The sequence below is a fragment of the Pezoporus flaviventris genome, unplaced genomic scaffold (assembly GCF_033815535.1).
Source record: "Pezoporus flaviventris isolate CSIRO_AGI_PZ_B2104156 unplaced genomic scaffold, CSIRO_AGI_Pfla_v1 ptg000083l, whole genome shotgun sequence".
NCBI lineage: Eukaryota > Metazoa > Chordata > Aves > Psittaciformes > Psittacidae > Pezoporus > Pezoporus flaviventris.
The window spans coordinates 304326-319817 of record NW_026892631.1 but is presented as its reverse complement, the minus strand read 5'-3'; the positions used below and the strand labels follow the sequence as shown (position 1 = coordinate 319817).

At 36.1% G+C, this 15492-nt stretch overlaps 1 protein-coding gene across 4 annotated transcripts in view; it reads left to right on the top strand.

Moving 5' to 3' along the window:
- The window catches only part of USH2A (usherin), a 372149-nt gene that overhangs the window by 120438 nt on the left and 236219 nt on the right, over positions 1–15492 (top strand). For all 4 annotated transcript variants that reach the window (XR_009747198.1, XM_061475268.1, XM_061475270.1 and 1 more), the window contains exons 22-23: positions 9176–9306; positions 15278–15404. Coding sequence is in view for 3 of the 4 variants with exons in the window: in XM_061475268.1 (XP_061331252.1) it covers positions 9176–9306; positions 15278–15404 (258 nt within the window). In the remaining variant the exon portion in view is untranslated. The remainder of the gene's footprint in view (positions 1–9175; positions 9307–15277; positions 15405–15492) is intronic.

Genomic DNA, 15492 nt, shown 5'->3' with positions numbered 1-15492 from the left:
TTTTTTTTTTTTTTTTTGCATAAGATGACCTTTTTTTATGCACTAATTCACATATGGGTAACAGAATACAGTTCTTTTGCTAAAGGATTTATCCTGGAATGAAGATGAATGCTCACATCTATTCATACTTTAAATGCTATAGTTTGAATTAATGAAATTACTGAGAGAGGATTCCTGATCCTAGAAACTATTATCTTCCTTTTCTAACAAAGTCAGTCTGTTGAACTTCTTTCTAGCCTATGCAAATATAAATAAATAAAGATTACAGATATTATTTGAGAGATGCTGTATCTGAGTAAAATTCTCTCAAATTTTGTTCAAGTTGGGCACTAGCATCAAATAAAGGATAACTTGAGAGTACTGGGCTGGTGTTTCCTCTTTGTTCATATTTCACTTCAATATAAAGAGCAATACAGAAACAAACCTGGAGATGATGCTTACCCTAAGCAGAACTTAACTCCCAGAGTTTCAAGTTTACACTTATTTCTGCTCTGTAAAAAATAACACTGATTGGATGGATGCTTGTTATATGTTTACCCTATGTACACAAGTGGAAGAGAGTGAATTCTGTTCCTAGACTTGCTTAATAAATTAATTTGAGCCAGTGTATTACTTTCTTTAATGATTGTATTCCTTTAGTCTGTGTAGACAACTGGATGTTGACTCTAATGGCAGAGGAATGCTAGCAGATAATGGTATCATCTGAATCTCAGTGTTAGGTTTCACCCCTATATGCGTTTTTCTGAGGTCTTCATTTATTTGCTTAGATAACTCTAGGTAGGCAGACTGCCCAGGTCCTTTTGGGTCTTGCTGAGCTCTCAGATACTTCTTATGTCAGTGTTTTGTGGATTGTCCTAATTATGTTTCTCTTCTCACTAAGAGAAAGTAAAGTGCCTGTGAAAAGGTACATTGTTGCTTTGAATTTCTTCCCTTTTACTTTCCTTGAATGCTGTCTCGTTTGTGTGTTGGAAAGCTGCTCTGCTCATCATCTGCCTTTCCTAGACAACCTCAAATGATTGTATTCTGTCTTCTTCCTTGCGCACTAAGTGCAGCAATCCAGTCTTTTTCACTTTTTCTTCATAGTCAAGTATTCTCATGCCATGATTAATCTCGCTTTTAGCAGTTTTTTTAATTTTTGTTTTATTACTTCGTATAAAATCTTTAATGTCTAACATGGTTTATTTATTTTGTTCTGTGGTGTAAGAACTAATTGGACAGGTTTGGAATGGCCCAGTTAATTCTAAACTGCAACTATTGATGGGCAAAGTAATACTAATACAGGCCGCTTTTAAGAAAAGTCTTGTGACATTTTGCATAATATGCAGTATTTGAGAAGGATAAATCAATACCCTTTTTTGGATGTATTAGTGTTTCTAAAATGTCAGTAAATACCTAGCGTCCAGGCAATTTTTATGAATGCATGTGGGCATTTTGCTGATTTTTATATATATTTTAAGTCTATGGAGAACAAAACAGTCATGAATTTTTCAGACATTACAGAACCTTACACAAGATTCTGTCCACCATTCTTCAGGAAGGAATATGGAGGCAGGGGGTTTAAATGATGGCTCTTGGGAGACATACCTCCATCACTGGCTGAGTACTGACTGCTGATTTTGAATCTAGTGATTTAATCACTAGGTATTACACTATTTCTGAAAAAAAGCATCACTCTAAGTAAAGGGATCAAGTGCTACTAATACATCAAGTCTTATCAAATGACTTTAAACTTAGCTTTCTTTTCACCAAGGTTTGCTGTAAATCTTTCTTACAAGGGAGTAGAAGGACTTGTGCCCTTGCTAAAAGGAGAAAATTGATTTACAGTATTCATATGGTTACCAGCAGCTTCCTATGAGTATGCAATAATGAATTGGAATATTCTATAGCTTTTACCCCTGTGTAACACTTTGGGAGACCTTAAACACTGGAATGTGTTACAGAAGTCCATTTGTTAGAAACTTATAAATGTGTGTCTTCTGATTAGAATAACAGCATAACAAATCTTGTAGTGTGTGCAATATTCTTATTCTTCAAATACTCTAATTGATTGTTCATTGGGCTCAGTCAGCCAAAAGTGGAGAGAAACTTTGTACAGACATCATTAGTTTTTCTCCATTTAAAGATTAATCATGAAGAGCTCTGGCTCTTTAATTCCGTAATTTGTATATTTAATGGGCTGCTGCAGAATCTATGACAGTAATTAGCATAGCCTGAAAACTCATTAATACGCAACAACATGATTAATGCAGCATTAATGCAAACATGACTGAAGTTATTTGGGTTATGTAGTAAGAAGATTAAAGCTAAAATGTCCTGTTTGTTTTAACAGTAGTGGGTATAATGGGGTAGCAAGCAAAATAAGAAAAAACAGGTATCAAATTTGTTGCTTAATGTAAAAGAACTACTCAGTTCCTACCAAGAGGATTTGGGCTTTTGCCCAATAGTTGGTTTCCACCAGAGGTGTTATATATTTCCCTTTCATTGTGTCGTTCTGCATAAAGTTAAACCTTTTCAAAATAAGGGGGTTTTGTACAGTATTATTTAAAAAACAATAGAGTTTCAGCTTCTGCTGGCTTTACTATCATCACAAGAGAAAAGGGGCCGCTGACCTGCAATTGGATACTCAAGTTATAGTTTGGTATAAGTTTGGGATTTTTTTCTTTGTGTGTTTGCATGTATAAATATACATGTGTATGTGCATATGTATAAGGCCAGTCCCACACGACATCCTTGTCTCTAAATTGGAGGGACACCAATTTGATGGATGGACCACTTGGTGGAAAAAGAGCTGGCTGGATGGCCACATGCAAAGAGTTGTGGTCAGTGGCTCAATGTCCAGCTGGAGGCCAGTAATGAGTGGTGTTCCTCAGGGATTGGTGTTGGGACTGGTCTTGTTCAACATCTTTGTCAGTGACATGGACAGTGGGATTGAGTGTGCCCTCAGCAAGTTTGCTGATGACACCAACCTGTGTGGTTCGGTTGATACGCTGGAGGGAAGGAATGACATCCAGAGGGACCTTGACACGCTTGTGAGGTGGGCTGATGCCAACCTCATGAAGTTTAACCATGCCAAGTGCAAGGTCCTACAGCTGGGTTGGAGCAATCCCAGGCACATCTACAGGTTGGGCAGAGAAGAGATTCAGAGCAGCCCTGTGGAGAAGGACTTGGGGGTGTTGGTTGATGAGAAAATGAACATGAGCCGGCTGCAGTGTGCCCTTGCAGCCCAGAAAGCCAACTGTATCCTGGGCTGCATCAAAAGGAGCGTGACCAGCAGGTTGAAGGAAGTGATCCTGCCCCTTTACTCTGCTCTCGTGAGACCTCACTTCGAGTATTGTGTCCTCAACATAAAAAGGCCATGGAACTGTTGGAACAAGTCCCGAAGAGGGCCACAAGGATGATCAGGGGACTGGAGCACCTCCCGTATGAAGATAAGCTGAGAAAGTTGGGACTGTTCAGCCTGGAGAAGAGAAGGCTGCATGGAGACCTCATAGCAGCCTTCCAGTATCTGAAGGGGGCCTATAGGGATGCTGGGGAGGGACTCTTCATTAGGGACTGTAGTGATAGGACAAGGGGTAACGGGTTAAAACTTAAACAGGGGAAGTTTAGATTGGATATAAGGAGGAAATTCTTTCCTGTTAGGGTGCTGAGGCACTGGAATGGGTTGCCCAGGGAGGTTGTGAATGCTCCATCCCTGGCACTGTTCAAGGTTGAACAAGACCTTGGGTGATATGGTTTATTGTGAGGTGTCCCTGCCTCATGGCAGGGGGGTTGGAACTTGATGATCTTAAGGTCCTTTCCAACCCTAACTATTCTATGATTCTATGATTCTATGATATGTATGTCCTTATACATATGTACAAGTATATATTTTATATTTCTACTAAAAAACTAAAGCAACTTAAAAATGGACAGCATTTACTTCATCAATGGAATTGCTAACCCTGTAACATCGGTGATGATGAACTTCGAAAGTATTTTCAAACACATTAAGGTATAGTCAAAGATGGAGCCTGTTCCTGTACCAAAGGCAACAAAAGATGTTGGACAGATTTGAGAAGCATGCTTTCCAGCTTCTTCTCTCAATAGAATCCAGAAAGCTATAGAACACCACAAAGTATGAAGAACTTGTATTCAGCAGAGGATATTCTTAAGTATGTCCAGGCAAGTGTCCTCTGAGTTCCTTCTTTTCTTCTAATTCTGCTGTCTGTTACATGAAACTGCTTCAAATACTGATCCATTTTTGTGAAGTCTCCCTTCTTTTTTTTTTTTTTAAAGGTGCATTTCCTATTAAATAAATTTTAAAATGTGTTTTAGCTACTGTAATGACATGTAGCATACAGAATCACTCTCACAGAGAGAACAACTAAATATTAATTCAATGAAAGTAGATAGTACTGAGACTTTTAGTCCCCATCTGAAAAAGAAAAAAAAAGATTTATAATTTCTGTGGGGAAATGTACTTTGATTAGACAAAAGTATTTGTACATAGTCTTAATATTAAGTAAGTGCTTAAGAGTTGTCATCCTGAAGGTGCTGCTGAGAGCCCAATACTCTTGTCAAAGTTCTGTAGACAGTTTCTATTCATTTTAGTATGCATTAAGTGAAAATAAAGGCTTTAGTAAGGGTAAAGACATGGCTTTCTTTGCCAACAAGTTTCTGTTAATTTGATTGGAATGTACAATTATGTAGTTATTTACACCATTTCATATAATGATGTAAGTAGAAAGCAGATGCAAATCATGTTTGTTCGATTCTGGGAGAAATTGCACAGAAAATGAATGTGCTTCACAGATTATGCAAAATTCATTTCTAATAATGCTTTGTGATTTTCTAGATATTAGGCAGGTTTTTCCAGTTGCAATGTACACTGTTTTCTGTTTAGGATTTTCTGATTCCACAAAGAAATTGTCCCCAGTGTGCTAGGGTATCTAGTTATTATTCTTTCTTATTAATCTTATGCATATGGGTTGGGATTTTATGTATTGATGCAAATAAAAATAGTATTATTATTCCTGAGTGCATGAAGGTTGGAAATATATTTATGTAGCTGTTCTTGATGCTTTTTGGACGGATTTGTTCATGTGGTTATACCTAGGTTTTGGTGAAGGGGCATGGGACTTCTGAGGCTTGTGGCAACTGCTATGTATTTAATGAGTCTAATAACTTTTATTTGCTGGCTATTTTGAATTGGACTCTTAATATCCAGTTGTAAAGAATGGTACTTTACAGATATTTTAGCTGAGTGTATGGGTCAAAGAGATCAGTTTTAAGTAGGTCACTGCTGAAATCTCTCAGATTTTATTGCAAAAGATGTCTTTGATTACCTTGCCTCTCTGAATCTCTCTTGCCTTCTCTCCTCAGCTCCTCTTCCCCAAAAATTCAAAAAGTTGAAAAACATTGTTTGAGTGCTGTAAATGGTTTTGTATTTTGCAATGCCCATTAAAAATTTAAATTGAAATTCAGTTTAATTGGAAAGCAAAACCTCTTTTCTGTGAGTGAGTAGTTTGAATCAAACAAAATCTAAAGTTTTTATTCTGCAGGAAGAAATGTTTAGCATTAATCAGAAGTGAATTTTATTGCTTTAGTAATTATAAATTATTAGTATATGTTATGCTAATCTGGGAGCTGCTCTAATTTATTAATATTTTCCCCCAACTACCAACTGCCTTTTCTAAACTCAGAATAATCCTGTATGCTCTCTGAACTTTCTTTAGGCAAAAACTACAGCCAGCCTCTCAAGAGCACATTTTATGCCTGTTAAGTACTTCTGTGCAGATCTTGTAAGCCCCATTGAATTGTGATAGTAGAACCTGGACCCAGATGTGAATCTGAGTCTGAATCTGAAATGTTGCTGAAGTTCTCAGACTTGCTAAATGTACATGACAGAGGCAAAGAGGTGCTCCATTTACTTTTCTGTACTAGGTAAAAACCTGGATTCTAACTCATCTGACATTATAGTAATAGAATATCTTTTCACTTTTAATATCAGCATTCTACTAAAAGGAACTCTTAAAACTGTGTGCCCTTGCAGGGTAACAGGCTGATACTGCTCAGTTGAATGCCTTTAGAATGCCTGCATTGGTCACTCACATCCCTATTTCTCTACTAAACTGTCTGTGCCATCTTTGAAAGTAGGAGAAAAATCTAATCACCATCTACTACTGCATAAGTTGAAACTGTGGATCCTGACAGGTCAGTCTTCCTTAACGCACTTTGGGATACTTTAAAACATTAATACTCATAGTAGTATTAATACTAATAGTAGTAATTTATTTTACTTATCCTTTTATTACTCTCTATTCTTTTTTCTTTTATGTTCAGTGTACGGACTGCTTGTATTATGTTTTGTACAATGCCATTACAATTAAAAAAATTCAATTACAGAAATTGAAGTAATTTTATTATTTATAATTAAATTAATTGTGACACCTGTTCAACTACAGCTATAATTTGAAATGGAATTAAAGATTTTATTTCTATGGCGTACATGAATGTTTAATTTCCAGTAGAATTTCTTGTTGGTTTTTACTCCAGGAATTATAGCCAGCTCCTTACACACCAATCATTTTTGTCGCATAAACAGTCCTGTTAGGTGAATTCTTTAGTTGCAGTTCATGATCAGCTGATTAAAAGTACATTCCTTCTATATGCCCCACAGATGGTCATGCTGCCCATCCAAGATTTGGTAGCCTCAGTATTGCGGCTGAGATGCAGTTTCTGTGTATGAAAAATTGCAGAAGTAATTGTAATATCACTATTTCATTTATGTTTCTATTTATCTGTCATATTTAACATTGAAGTTAAGGCTTTAGACATCCATACTGAAATAATAGACAGCAGTCTTTGAGAAAATTTCTTGCAAAATACCCTCCTTTCTTGAATGGGATTTCTAGCTATGTTTGTTCCGACTATGAGGTCCAACTTGGGACTTGAGAAATCTTTTCAGATTATTTTTTTCTTATTTAGTATGTTCCTGTGAAAAATACTAATTTCACAAGTTTTATCTTCCAATGAAAACATTATCTATGGGAATATGTTTGCTTAATATTTGGTTTCTCCATTGCATTCACTTCTAGAAATACAAGAAAACATTAATACTGAAAGTACTTATCTATGAACTTCTTTATCTCATGAGAAACTCCAGAGATACCTGAACTTAAAGGGGCAGAGTTTTTTTCTGAGTTAGGTAATACATGACATATGAATTCAGAAGAATTTACTGTATGGGCTATGACTGAAAACAATGGCTGCTTTTGGCAGCTCTACAGGCAGGAATTCAGGTTTGTAAGCCTTTTCAATATCCATAGAAGGAAGTAAGTTCCTGCATAACATTTAAAATGTTTGCAGTTACTTCAGTATTACTGTTATGAGCCATTTAATTTATATTTTGTAAAGCAACATTATAAAATATTGCTGCTTTTGCAGAAACTCAGTTATGGGGGGTTGGAACTACATGATCTAAAGGTCTTTTCAAGCCCTATCTATTCTATCAGTCTATGTTTGTGTTTGTCTTTCTGAAGTAGGTGTGAGGTGGGATCCTCTGGTTCTCAGAAATGTCTTTTGGCAGCTTGATAAAAACACTGGCAGCTTGTTAAACTAACTGTGCTCTCCATGGCTGGGTTTAGAGGCTACCAGTCTCAACCTCTACAGAAGATGTTGCAGGTAGAGATACCTCAGAGCTCTAAGTACAGCAATAGTGGTTATTTCTGAGCCAGGCAAAGCTATGCTTTTCCTGAAGTATGAACACTGTTGAACTTTCACTTGCTGGGTGTTACCTGTGTACACGTGCTTTTTGCAGGTATTTTAATAGCATGACTGATTTTCACTGTCCAGAGAATATATTTCATATCTGTGAGTGTATCATGTGATTTGCATGAAAACATTTATGTAACAAATGGGGTCAAAGGATATTTCTTATGGGCATAGGTAATGAACAAGTGTGATCTAATAGGAATGGGCATCAGAATTATGATTTCTTATTTTTTTAGAATATAGATTCTGTCTGCAAGAAAAGGTTTTGTCACTTACTATGTTCTGCCTTACAGGGTAGTGCAAATACATGTGAAAAAACTGAATACTTTGAAGTTGGGCAAACCTCAATAAATTACTCTGTTCTGTAAACATCATTTTACACAGAAACATGATGAAGTGTCTTGTATAGGTAGATGTTGCTATTGCTGCCTTTTCATTTCCCTTTCCAAGTATGCTTTTTCCCTACATATGGTTTTGTAACTTTCTTGTTTCTGTAAGGTGATATTTCAGAAGACAGCTTAAGAGAAAGGTGATATAGTCATAAAAAAAAAGGTGGTTATCTGAAACTTGTTTATTCATCATTATGCTACTTGAAATGGGATAGTTTCTTTATGAATTGTTTCATTAATTTGTTCTCAGATAGTTACTGAGGAAGTTTATACACTGGACAACAGTATTGCAGTAGTTAAAAGCTGTTTAGCTTGTTTTGATATATCTGTGGTATCTTTTTGGGGAAAAAAAATAATTTAATGAACATAGTAGTTTTTCCTTGTATGTCATTTGAATGACATTTCATATGCTGAGACAATATTTTATCAGAAGTCAAAAGGGGGACTATTAATAATGATCTGGAAAGTTCTTAATTAAGCTTAGTTCATCCATTATTCCTTGGGGTATTTCCAATTTTTGTTAAAACCTCTTGTTTTCCAGGCATTCTTTGTGCACTTAGATACGTGAATTTGTAAAAGAATGTGTATATAAATGTTTCTATCTTTTGGAACCAAAACCCCACTATTCTTCTGAGAAATCCTTTCATACAGGACCCTCATTCCTACTTTACCAGTAGAAATATTAAGTGGCAGGTGAAAATCCACACGTAAAATATCAAATATTAGAACAGTATGCTGAATTCTATTTTTCTTAAGAAGGAAGTTACTAAACAGTGTAAGTCTCAACTGCATATATTTTTCTACAGGATGGTAAGGGCTCTGAAATCACAGGTATTTTTCTCAAGGGCTGATTAAATCTGGCGTAGTACAATTTCTCCTGTAATGATTAGCAAGGGTTTTAGGTGAGGAAAAGTCTGACGGTTTTGCTTTGCCATGTTACTGCTATTTGTAAACCAACATTTTGTTTGTAATTTTTATTAGAATGCATGAGAACCACTTTTGGCATGAATCATCTATTTGCTTTTTCTTGCCAGGTATTAAAGTGAAATTTAGAACCCAGGAACCTGATGGTTTGATTTTTTTCTCCGCATCACCCGGGAATCAGGAAGAATATATTGCCCTTCAGCTGAGGAGTGGGCGTCCTTACTTTCTTTTTGATCCACAGGTACAACAAAGACAGAATCCTATAAAATTAGCTTATATTTTTTTCCAGTACTTCTTTACATTGTTATCCTTTCTGGTTTTTTTTCTTGGTTTTTATTTGATACAAGTTAATTTGCCTTTCAGAGCCCTTGGGTCACTGGAGATTTTTGGGAGCGAAACACTGAAACACTAAAGCCTTGCTCATTTTTTGCCACAGTTCATGACTTCATTTTTTCCTTTCCTTTCTATGGGTTCAGGTTTTCTGTCAGTACCACCAAACACCACCTAACAGCCTGAAGTACCAAGATTGCAAAGGTGGATAAATCTAAGTTTTGAATTAGCAAATAGGGGTTATATATATTTAATTATTTTTAAGCCTCCCATCTTGAGACTTTGTCATTTCCTGCCAAAATCAGTATGTTGACATTAATGTGATACATATTGCCTCTCCCTTCTAGTAATAATGACCATAGAAAAGACATAAATAAAGAGGGAAATATTATCAAATAATTAAAAGTAAAAAATAAGGCCACATGCCCTGCATTTCTGTTTGAGTATTTTCTGTTTGCTCTGCACCCCAAGCTCAGATCTCCACATGGAATAGAAAAGCATTACAGGCTCACTTATATTTCATAAATATGCAAGAAACTAAGTGATTAAGTAGTTATTTGATTTCCTAATGATACTGTCAGAATGCGGTATCATATATCTCCATATATGTGCATCCTTTCTGTAAGGTTGCTTCTGCCTCAGTGTTGTTGAAAGGCCTGGTTGCTCTATCAGCTATACCTTCTGTCACACCTCAATTATGTGATTGGCATTGTGTCCACTGCTGTGGAGGGGGTTGAACAGAAATGCTTAATGGTATAAGCTGGTGGGGATTTATTGATTTGATGATCCACTGTTAACCTGTGCTTCATGAGCTCTGCCATGGTCCAGGCACTGAGGTTCCACGACCATGTGGAGGTGTTGTGCAGCAGTGAAGACCACCTTCAGCTCTGGAGAATCTGTAAAGGAGGCATGGTGCTGCACAGAGGCTACTGGGTATTTGATCCCTATGCTAGAAAACGTTAAATGTGCTTCTGATCCCAAGATATAACTTTCTATTATTTCCACTGGATTTACACATAGGCTTTATCTTTTCCTTGCTGCAAGCTGAATCAATATGTACTTCAAATTTTTGGGGACTATGCTTAACAAAGTCATTAATGTTGCCCTCATCTGCATTTTAATAGGTCTCTCTTCTCTTTTACACTTATACCTTCACTTAGCTACAAAGGAATTTTTACTTCCTTTGCAAGGTCTTAGTGTAATAGTTTGATTTATTTTTATTTAGTTGTTTGTTTTAATGGAAATAGATATCTTTTAACTAGGATTTTAGTGCTTCAAATAGTATTCCTAGCCCTCCTGCAGATTTGCTCCTTCAGAAGTACCTGTACGTCAGCTAGATTGGACTCATTCCCCAGGAGATGTTGCATTTGTTTGGATTTAGGGGGTGGGGAGGAGGTTGGACAGATGGGAGAGTGGCTGCTTTGGGGGTTTTACTTTTTGTTTCTTCATTCTGCCCTTTTTGTTTCCGTTTTTTTACCTTTTAACTGTAAAAAGTGTACATCTTGTCCATATTCAGTTCCTAGATCACCTCAGTTCAGCTAATATTGCAATAATTGCTATCTTGAATTTTAAGAAATTGTTTATGAATATATCTTTGTTTATCTTTGTTTCACTTGAATCAGACAACTCTGTCCCATGCTGATTTTTAGGATCATCGCTTCCATGTTGTTCCCTCTTACGAAGTCTAAAATCACCTATATTAGTGTTTCAGTGACTGTTCATAGAAATTAAAATGACATTCAAGACATCCAGGTATAGTGTAGGTCTTAACATTTACTTACTATCTATCTTGAAAGCTAATGCTTTCTAATTCCTCATTAATAATGTGGAAGAGATTCCTGTGCATTCTCAGATACAGAGGTAATGTACTGTGGCCCACATCAATGTATTTCTTGTAGTATCCTTTTCAAAAATTTTTACCTGTGAAAAATTCAGTTACCAAAATTTTTCAGTTCTCCATATCCTTAATATTCTGTGCTACCTTACTACCTGTACCTTTGTTTCTATGTTTGTTTGCTTCTTTTGCCATTATTTGCAATTTGCTGTAATATTATGTATCATGTACTGTAACAGCATTTCTTAATCTTTAGTTTGGGCATCAGTTTGCATTCATGTGCAAATGCTTTAATTACTACTGACATCATGTGGTTTCTTAACCAAGTTAGATTCATTGCTTTCTCTAATCATGTTTATGGCGTATATAATAAGCATTTATGGCCCTGCCTTTGTGCTTTCTCTTAAAAATTGCAAACATTCCTTCTGATGACAGTTGTGTCTCTGCTGCTTTTTATCTATACCAGTGCGGTGTACTCCCTTCCAGCTGTGTCCTGTCACAGGTTAATTAGTTTTACCCTTAGTCCCTTTTAAGATTCTGGTATGTATCTTTGCTCATCATCAGCAGCAAATTTTCTCTTTGTTGTATCTGCTCTGGAGATAGTCCTGCCAAGTCTTCTTAGTGAGGAGTCTTCAGCTGCCTAACTTCTTCCTTCTTGAAGTGTTAGTTTCACATCCTTTCCTTCCTGTCCATTCATACTTCTCTCAACTTTACATGCACCACCATTCATCTATCTATCTGTTGACTGACCATCTCTTTTGTCACTCATTTGTGTCGTCAAGCTGCTCTTTTTTCCTTCCTAATTGTTTTACTGTCATTCTTTACTGGTTGCTACTCATGGTCCACGAATCATGAGTTTTTTTGCTAACAGATGTCTTCCTCAGTCTTGTCTGTAGAATTAAAGTGTTCCGCAGACCTTCCTCCAAACTCATTGTGCCTGCAAACCTTCAGCTATCTGTGGCTTTTCTTCGCATCATAATGCCTTTACATCCATCCCTAAATTACGCAGTCAACTCTAGCTAAATCTATAGTTCTTTTGGTGTCTACAGGTCATTTGTTCTTTTTTTCCAGGAAAGCACTCAATGTTTTATACAAAGTGAAATCACTAACACTGAAAATTTAAGGCCAATCTGGAGCACCTATTTGCTTAGTAATTATAACAATCCTATTAAAAATTATTGGGATTCTTCTCACAAAATGAAGGGAATTGAATCCAGCTTTTCTATTGTTGAAGATGATCCATTTTCTAATATAGCAAATTTTTGCTATAAAGAAAATTCCATTTTCTTTATAGCAAAAAGGAGGAACATCGAATATTTTTCTTAATGCCTTTGGTTTGGGCAGAGGTTAAAATAGCAGGCACAGTCTGAGGGTCAGCTGTAACACCTCCCCCCTTCCCCCCGCCCCCGAAAAAAAAGAAGGAGATGGAGAATACATAGCTATGAATCCCAGATATACCTTGCTGCTTGGCATTGGCAAAACTTCAGTACTTGTTCACCTCCTCAGTGGTAGGAGTTTGAGCATTGAAAGAACTTGACTGGGAGTAGTGTAGTTACTGCCACCTAGACAGCGTCTTTGTGATGCTTCTGTGTATTTTCATGAATGCAGATTTAATCATGAAGAGACACAGATTCATATTTGCTTCATTATTGCTAAGAACTACTAAAAGTTAAGACTTACTGTATGCCTTGGCAAACTTACTCAGATTTGGTTCCCTATGTGTAATTTTCAAAATGCATAACAAGCCATTTCACAACAGGATATTTGAATGTGATCACAGAGCAACTGGGTTAAAATGGATAAAATGTCATACAGAGGCCTCCAATGCAGTGCATACTGAACCCTAAACACCACTTTTTTCTGTCAAGTTTTTTGCCCCCTGAAATAAAGCCTGGGTTAGCCCATATGGTTGTGTGGTCCCAGATTGAATTGGTTACAAATAAATGTGGTTTCTGATGTAAAAAAAACCCCACCCTGTTAATGGTCTAGATTGCTCTTAAACATAATATGAAGAACCACTTATTCAGGCACCTGATCTTTAGAATGCAGCATCGTTTGTAACAATTTTATCGCTAACTAAGTGCACTTTGATGAGACAGCATTTAATAAAATGCTCATTAATTTCATCATTGGCAAGGGTATGCTAAGAAGTAAGCCAGTTTCTTATGTCACGCCCAATTAGCATCCCATGCTAGTAATCCCATTAGTATTGTTGAATTCACTAATGGAAAAACTAATGGGCATGCTACCAGGGCACATTAATTGGGCATGACACCAGTTCTGGTTTTAATTATTAAACTACGATAATGAAATGTGTGTTTGTAAAATATTAAAATGTTGAAATAGGAGAGAAGACAATAAAAAATAGTATATGAAAAAGTGCACATTGGTATGTAAGGATATATAGCTTTGTATTGTTACCATGGGACAGAGGACTGCTGTACAAACTGCCTCAGTACCAAGATGTTGGAAATGTGCTGTAAATATTCATGGGGAATTATTTTTCTGTAATCATGTATGTATGTACACATCATATATACTTTTATATATATGATATGCAGTGACAGTCCCCAAGTCAAAATATACTCTAAAATATATGCGGTGTTCATAAATCTATATTCTGACAAGCATTTTCTAATAGATGCACATCACTAAAGCCAGGATACTAAATTTTAACAGGAAGTTTTTAGTATTAATCAGAGTAGGTACATTTGCTTATCAACAGGTTTCCTTCATGTGCCTGAATCCTTGGGCCAGAAAGAGCTAGAACAACTGGGGGAAAAAAAATCCTGAACTGTGTGATTTGCTACTGCAAAATAACATCTTAGACACCCAAATATAAGAAAACTCAGATTTTTCTTTTATATGTTTTTTGGAAATAGAGTGTTTTTTTGTTGTTTGATTTCTTTTTTTTTTTTTAAGCCATAAAGTACCTGCAGAGGTTGTGATTCTTTAATATTGTGTAGTGCCTATGAAAAGAAATGTTTTTCCATTCTGTGGTTGCCTGCTACATAGGACAGTTCTGTTTTGTGAATTTGACAGTGATTCAGAATGTGATTCAGAATTTGAGTTTCCTGGCCATTCAAGTATGGTATAAAGTCCTGAGACAATATTACAGGAATTGTTGGGAAGTTAGAAGATTATTTGGATATAAATCTCAGGAAAATTCTTGAAGTACATTAGTTTTATTTTTATTCCATCATTATATGATTTTACATGGTATCGTGGTAGTTTACCATCTTGAGATTTGGTTTGGCAGAGGCATATGTTCTATTACTCTTACTCAGCTATTCAGAAAAGATTTATCTCTATTTTATTATGGATGTCTCTAAATTCACTGCTCATATCTTTTTTTTATTGTTGATGTATTAAAAAGAGTTAAAAATTGTAGGTGAATTTAAAAACATTTTTACAAGCATCCCTTGTACAGTGAAAATATCCTCAATAATTCACTTCTTCTTTTTTTTTAATCTGGATCTCTTGACATGACCTTTTCCTTCATAAAGGTATTATACTCTCTAACCTAAATATTGAAGTTCTTTTGAGACCAGGTTAACAGGGACAGAACTTACATCTTTATACTGTCCTATATTCACCTCTTTTTGGGGTCCCTTGCTGTTGACAGGAGCTGCAGACAACAATCCTGATACGCAGTTGCTTTCTGTGGATCCTGCATTGAATTGTGGCAATCAAACTTCACAACCATAGCAATTCATGAAGTAGTTAAACAGGGACTTAATTTAAAAATTAAATAAAAAAAGAACTGTGTGACATGACCTTCAATAATTTGTGTCTCATCATTTTCTTTGTCAGGGAAGCCACACAGGTTTTCTATTTTTAATAGAAAGTGGATCCTTGATCTCTCATCTATTATTTGAGAAGGTTAATTTAGTGGGGAAATCAGTCCTAAACTTCATTCAGTGTTCCAAAACAAGTTAAAGAGAGGACTTCTATCCTTATTTTTGGATCTTCTATGCCACAGAATGTTGTAAAGTGTAATGAAAAATCTTCACAATATTCTTAATCAGATTCTTCTCTTAATAAAAAGGGGTCTGCGGTAGCAGTCACTCCAACTAATGATGGTGGAAAAGAGTACAATGATAACAGTTGGCACCAAATAATTGCTACAAGAATTCAAGCACTGGGAAACATCACAGTGGATGGGCAGTACACAGGTAATCGATGCAGTTTCATTTTGCTTTGTAGTTTTGGTATTACTTAGGATATTGCTCACTTGCTTACTTTTCCACTACCCGTGTTCCT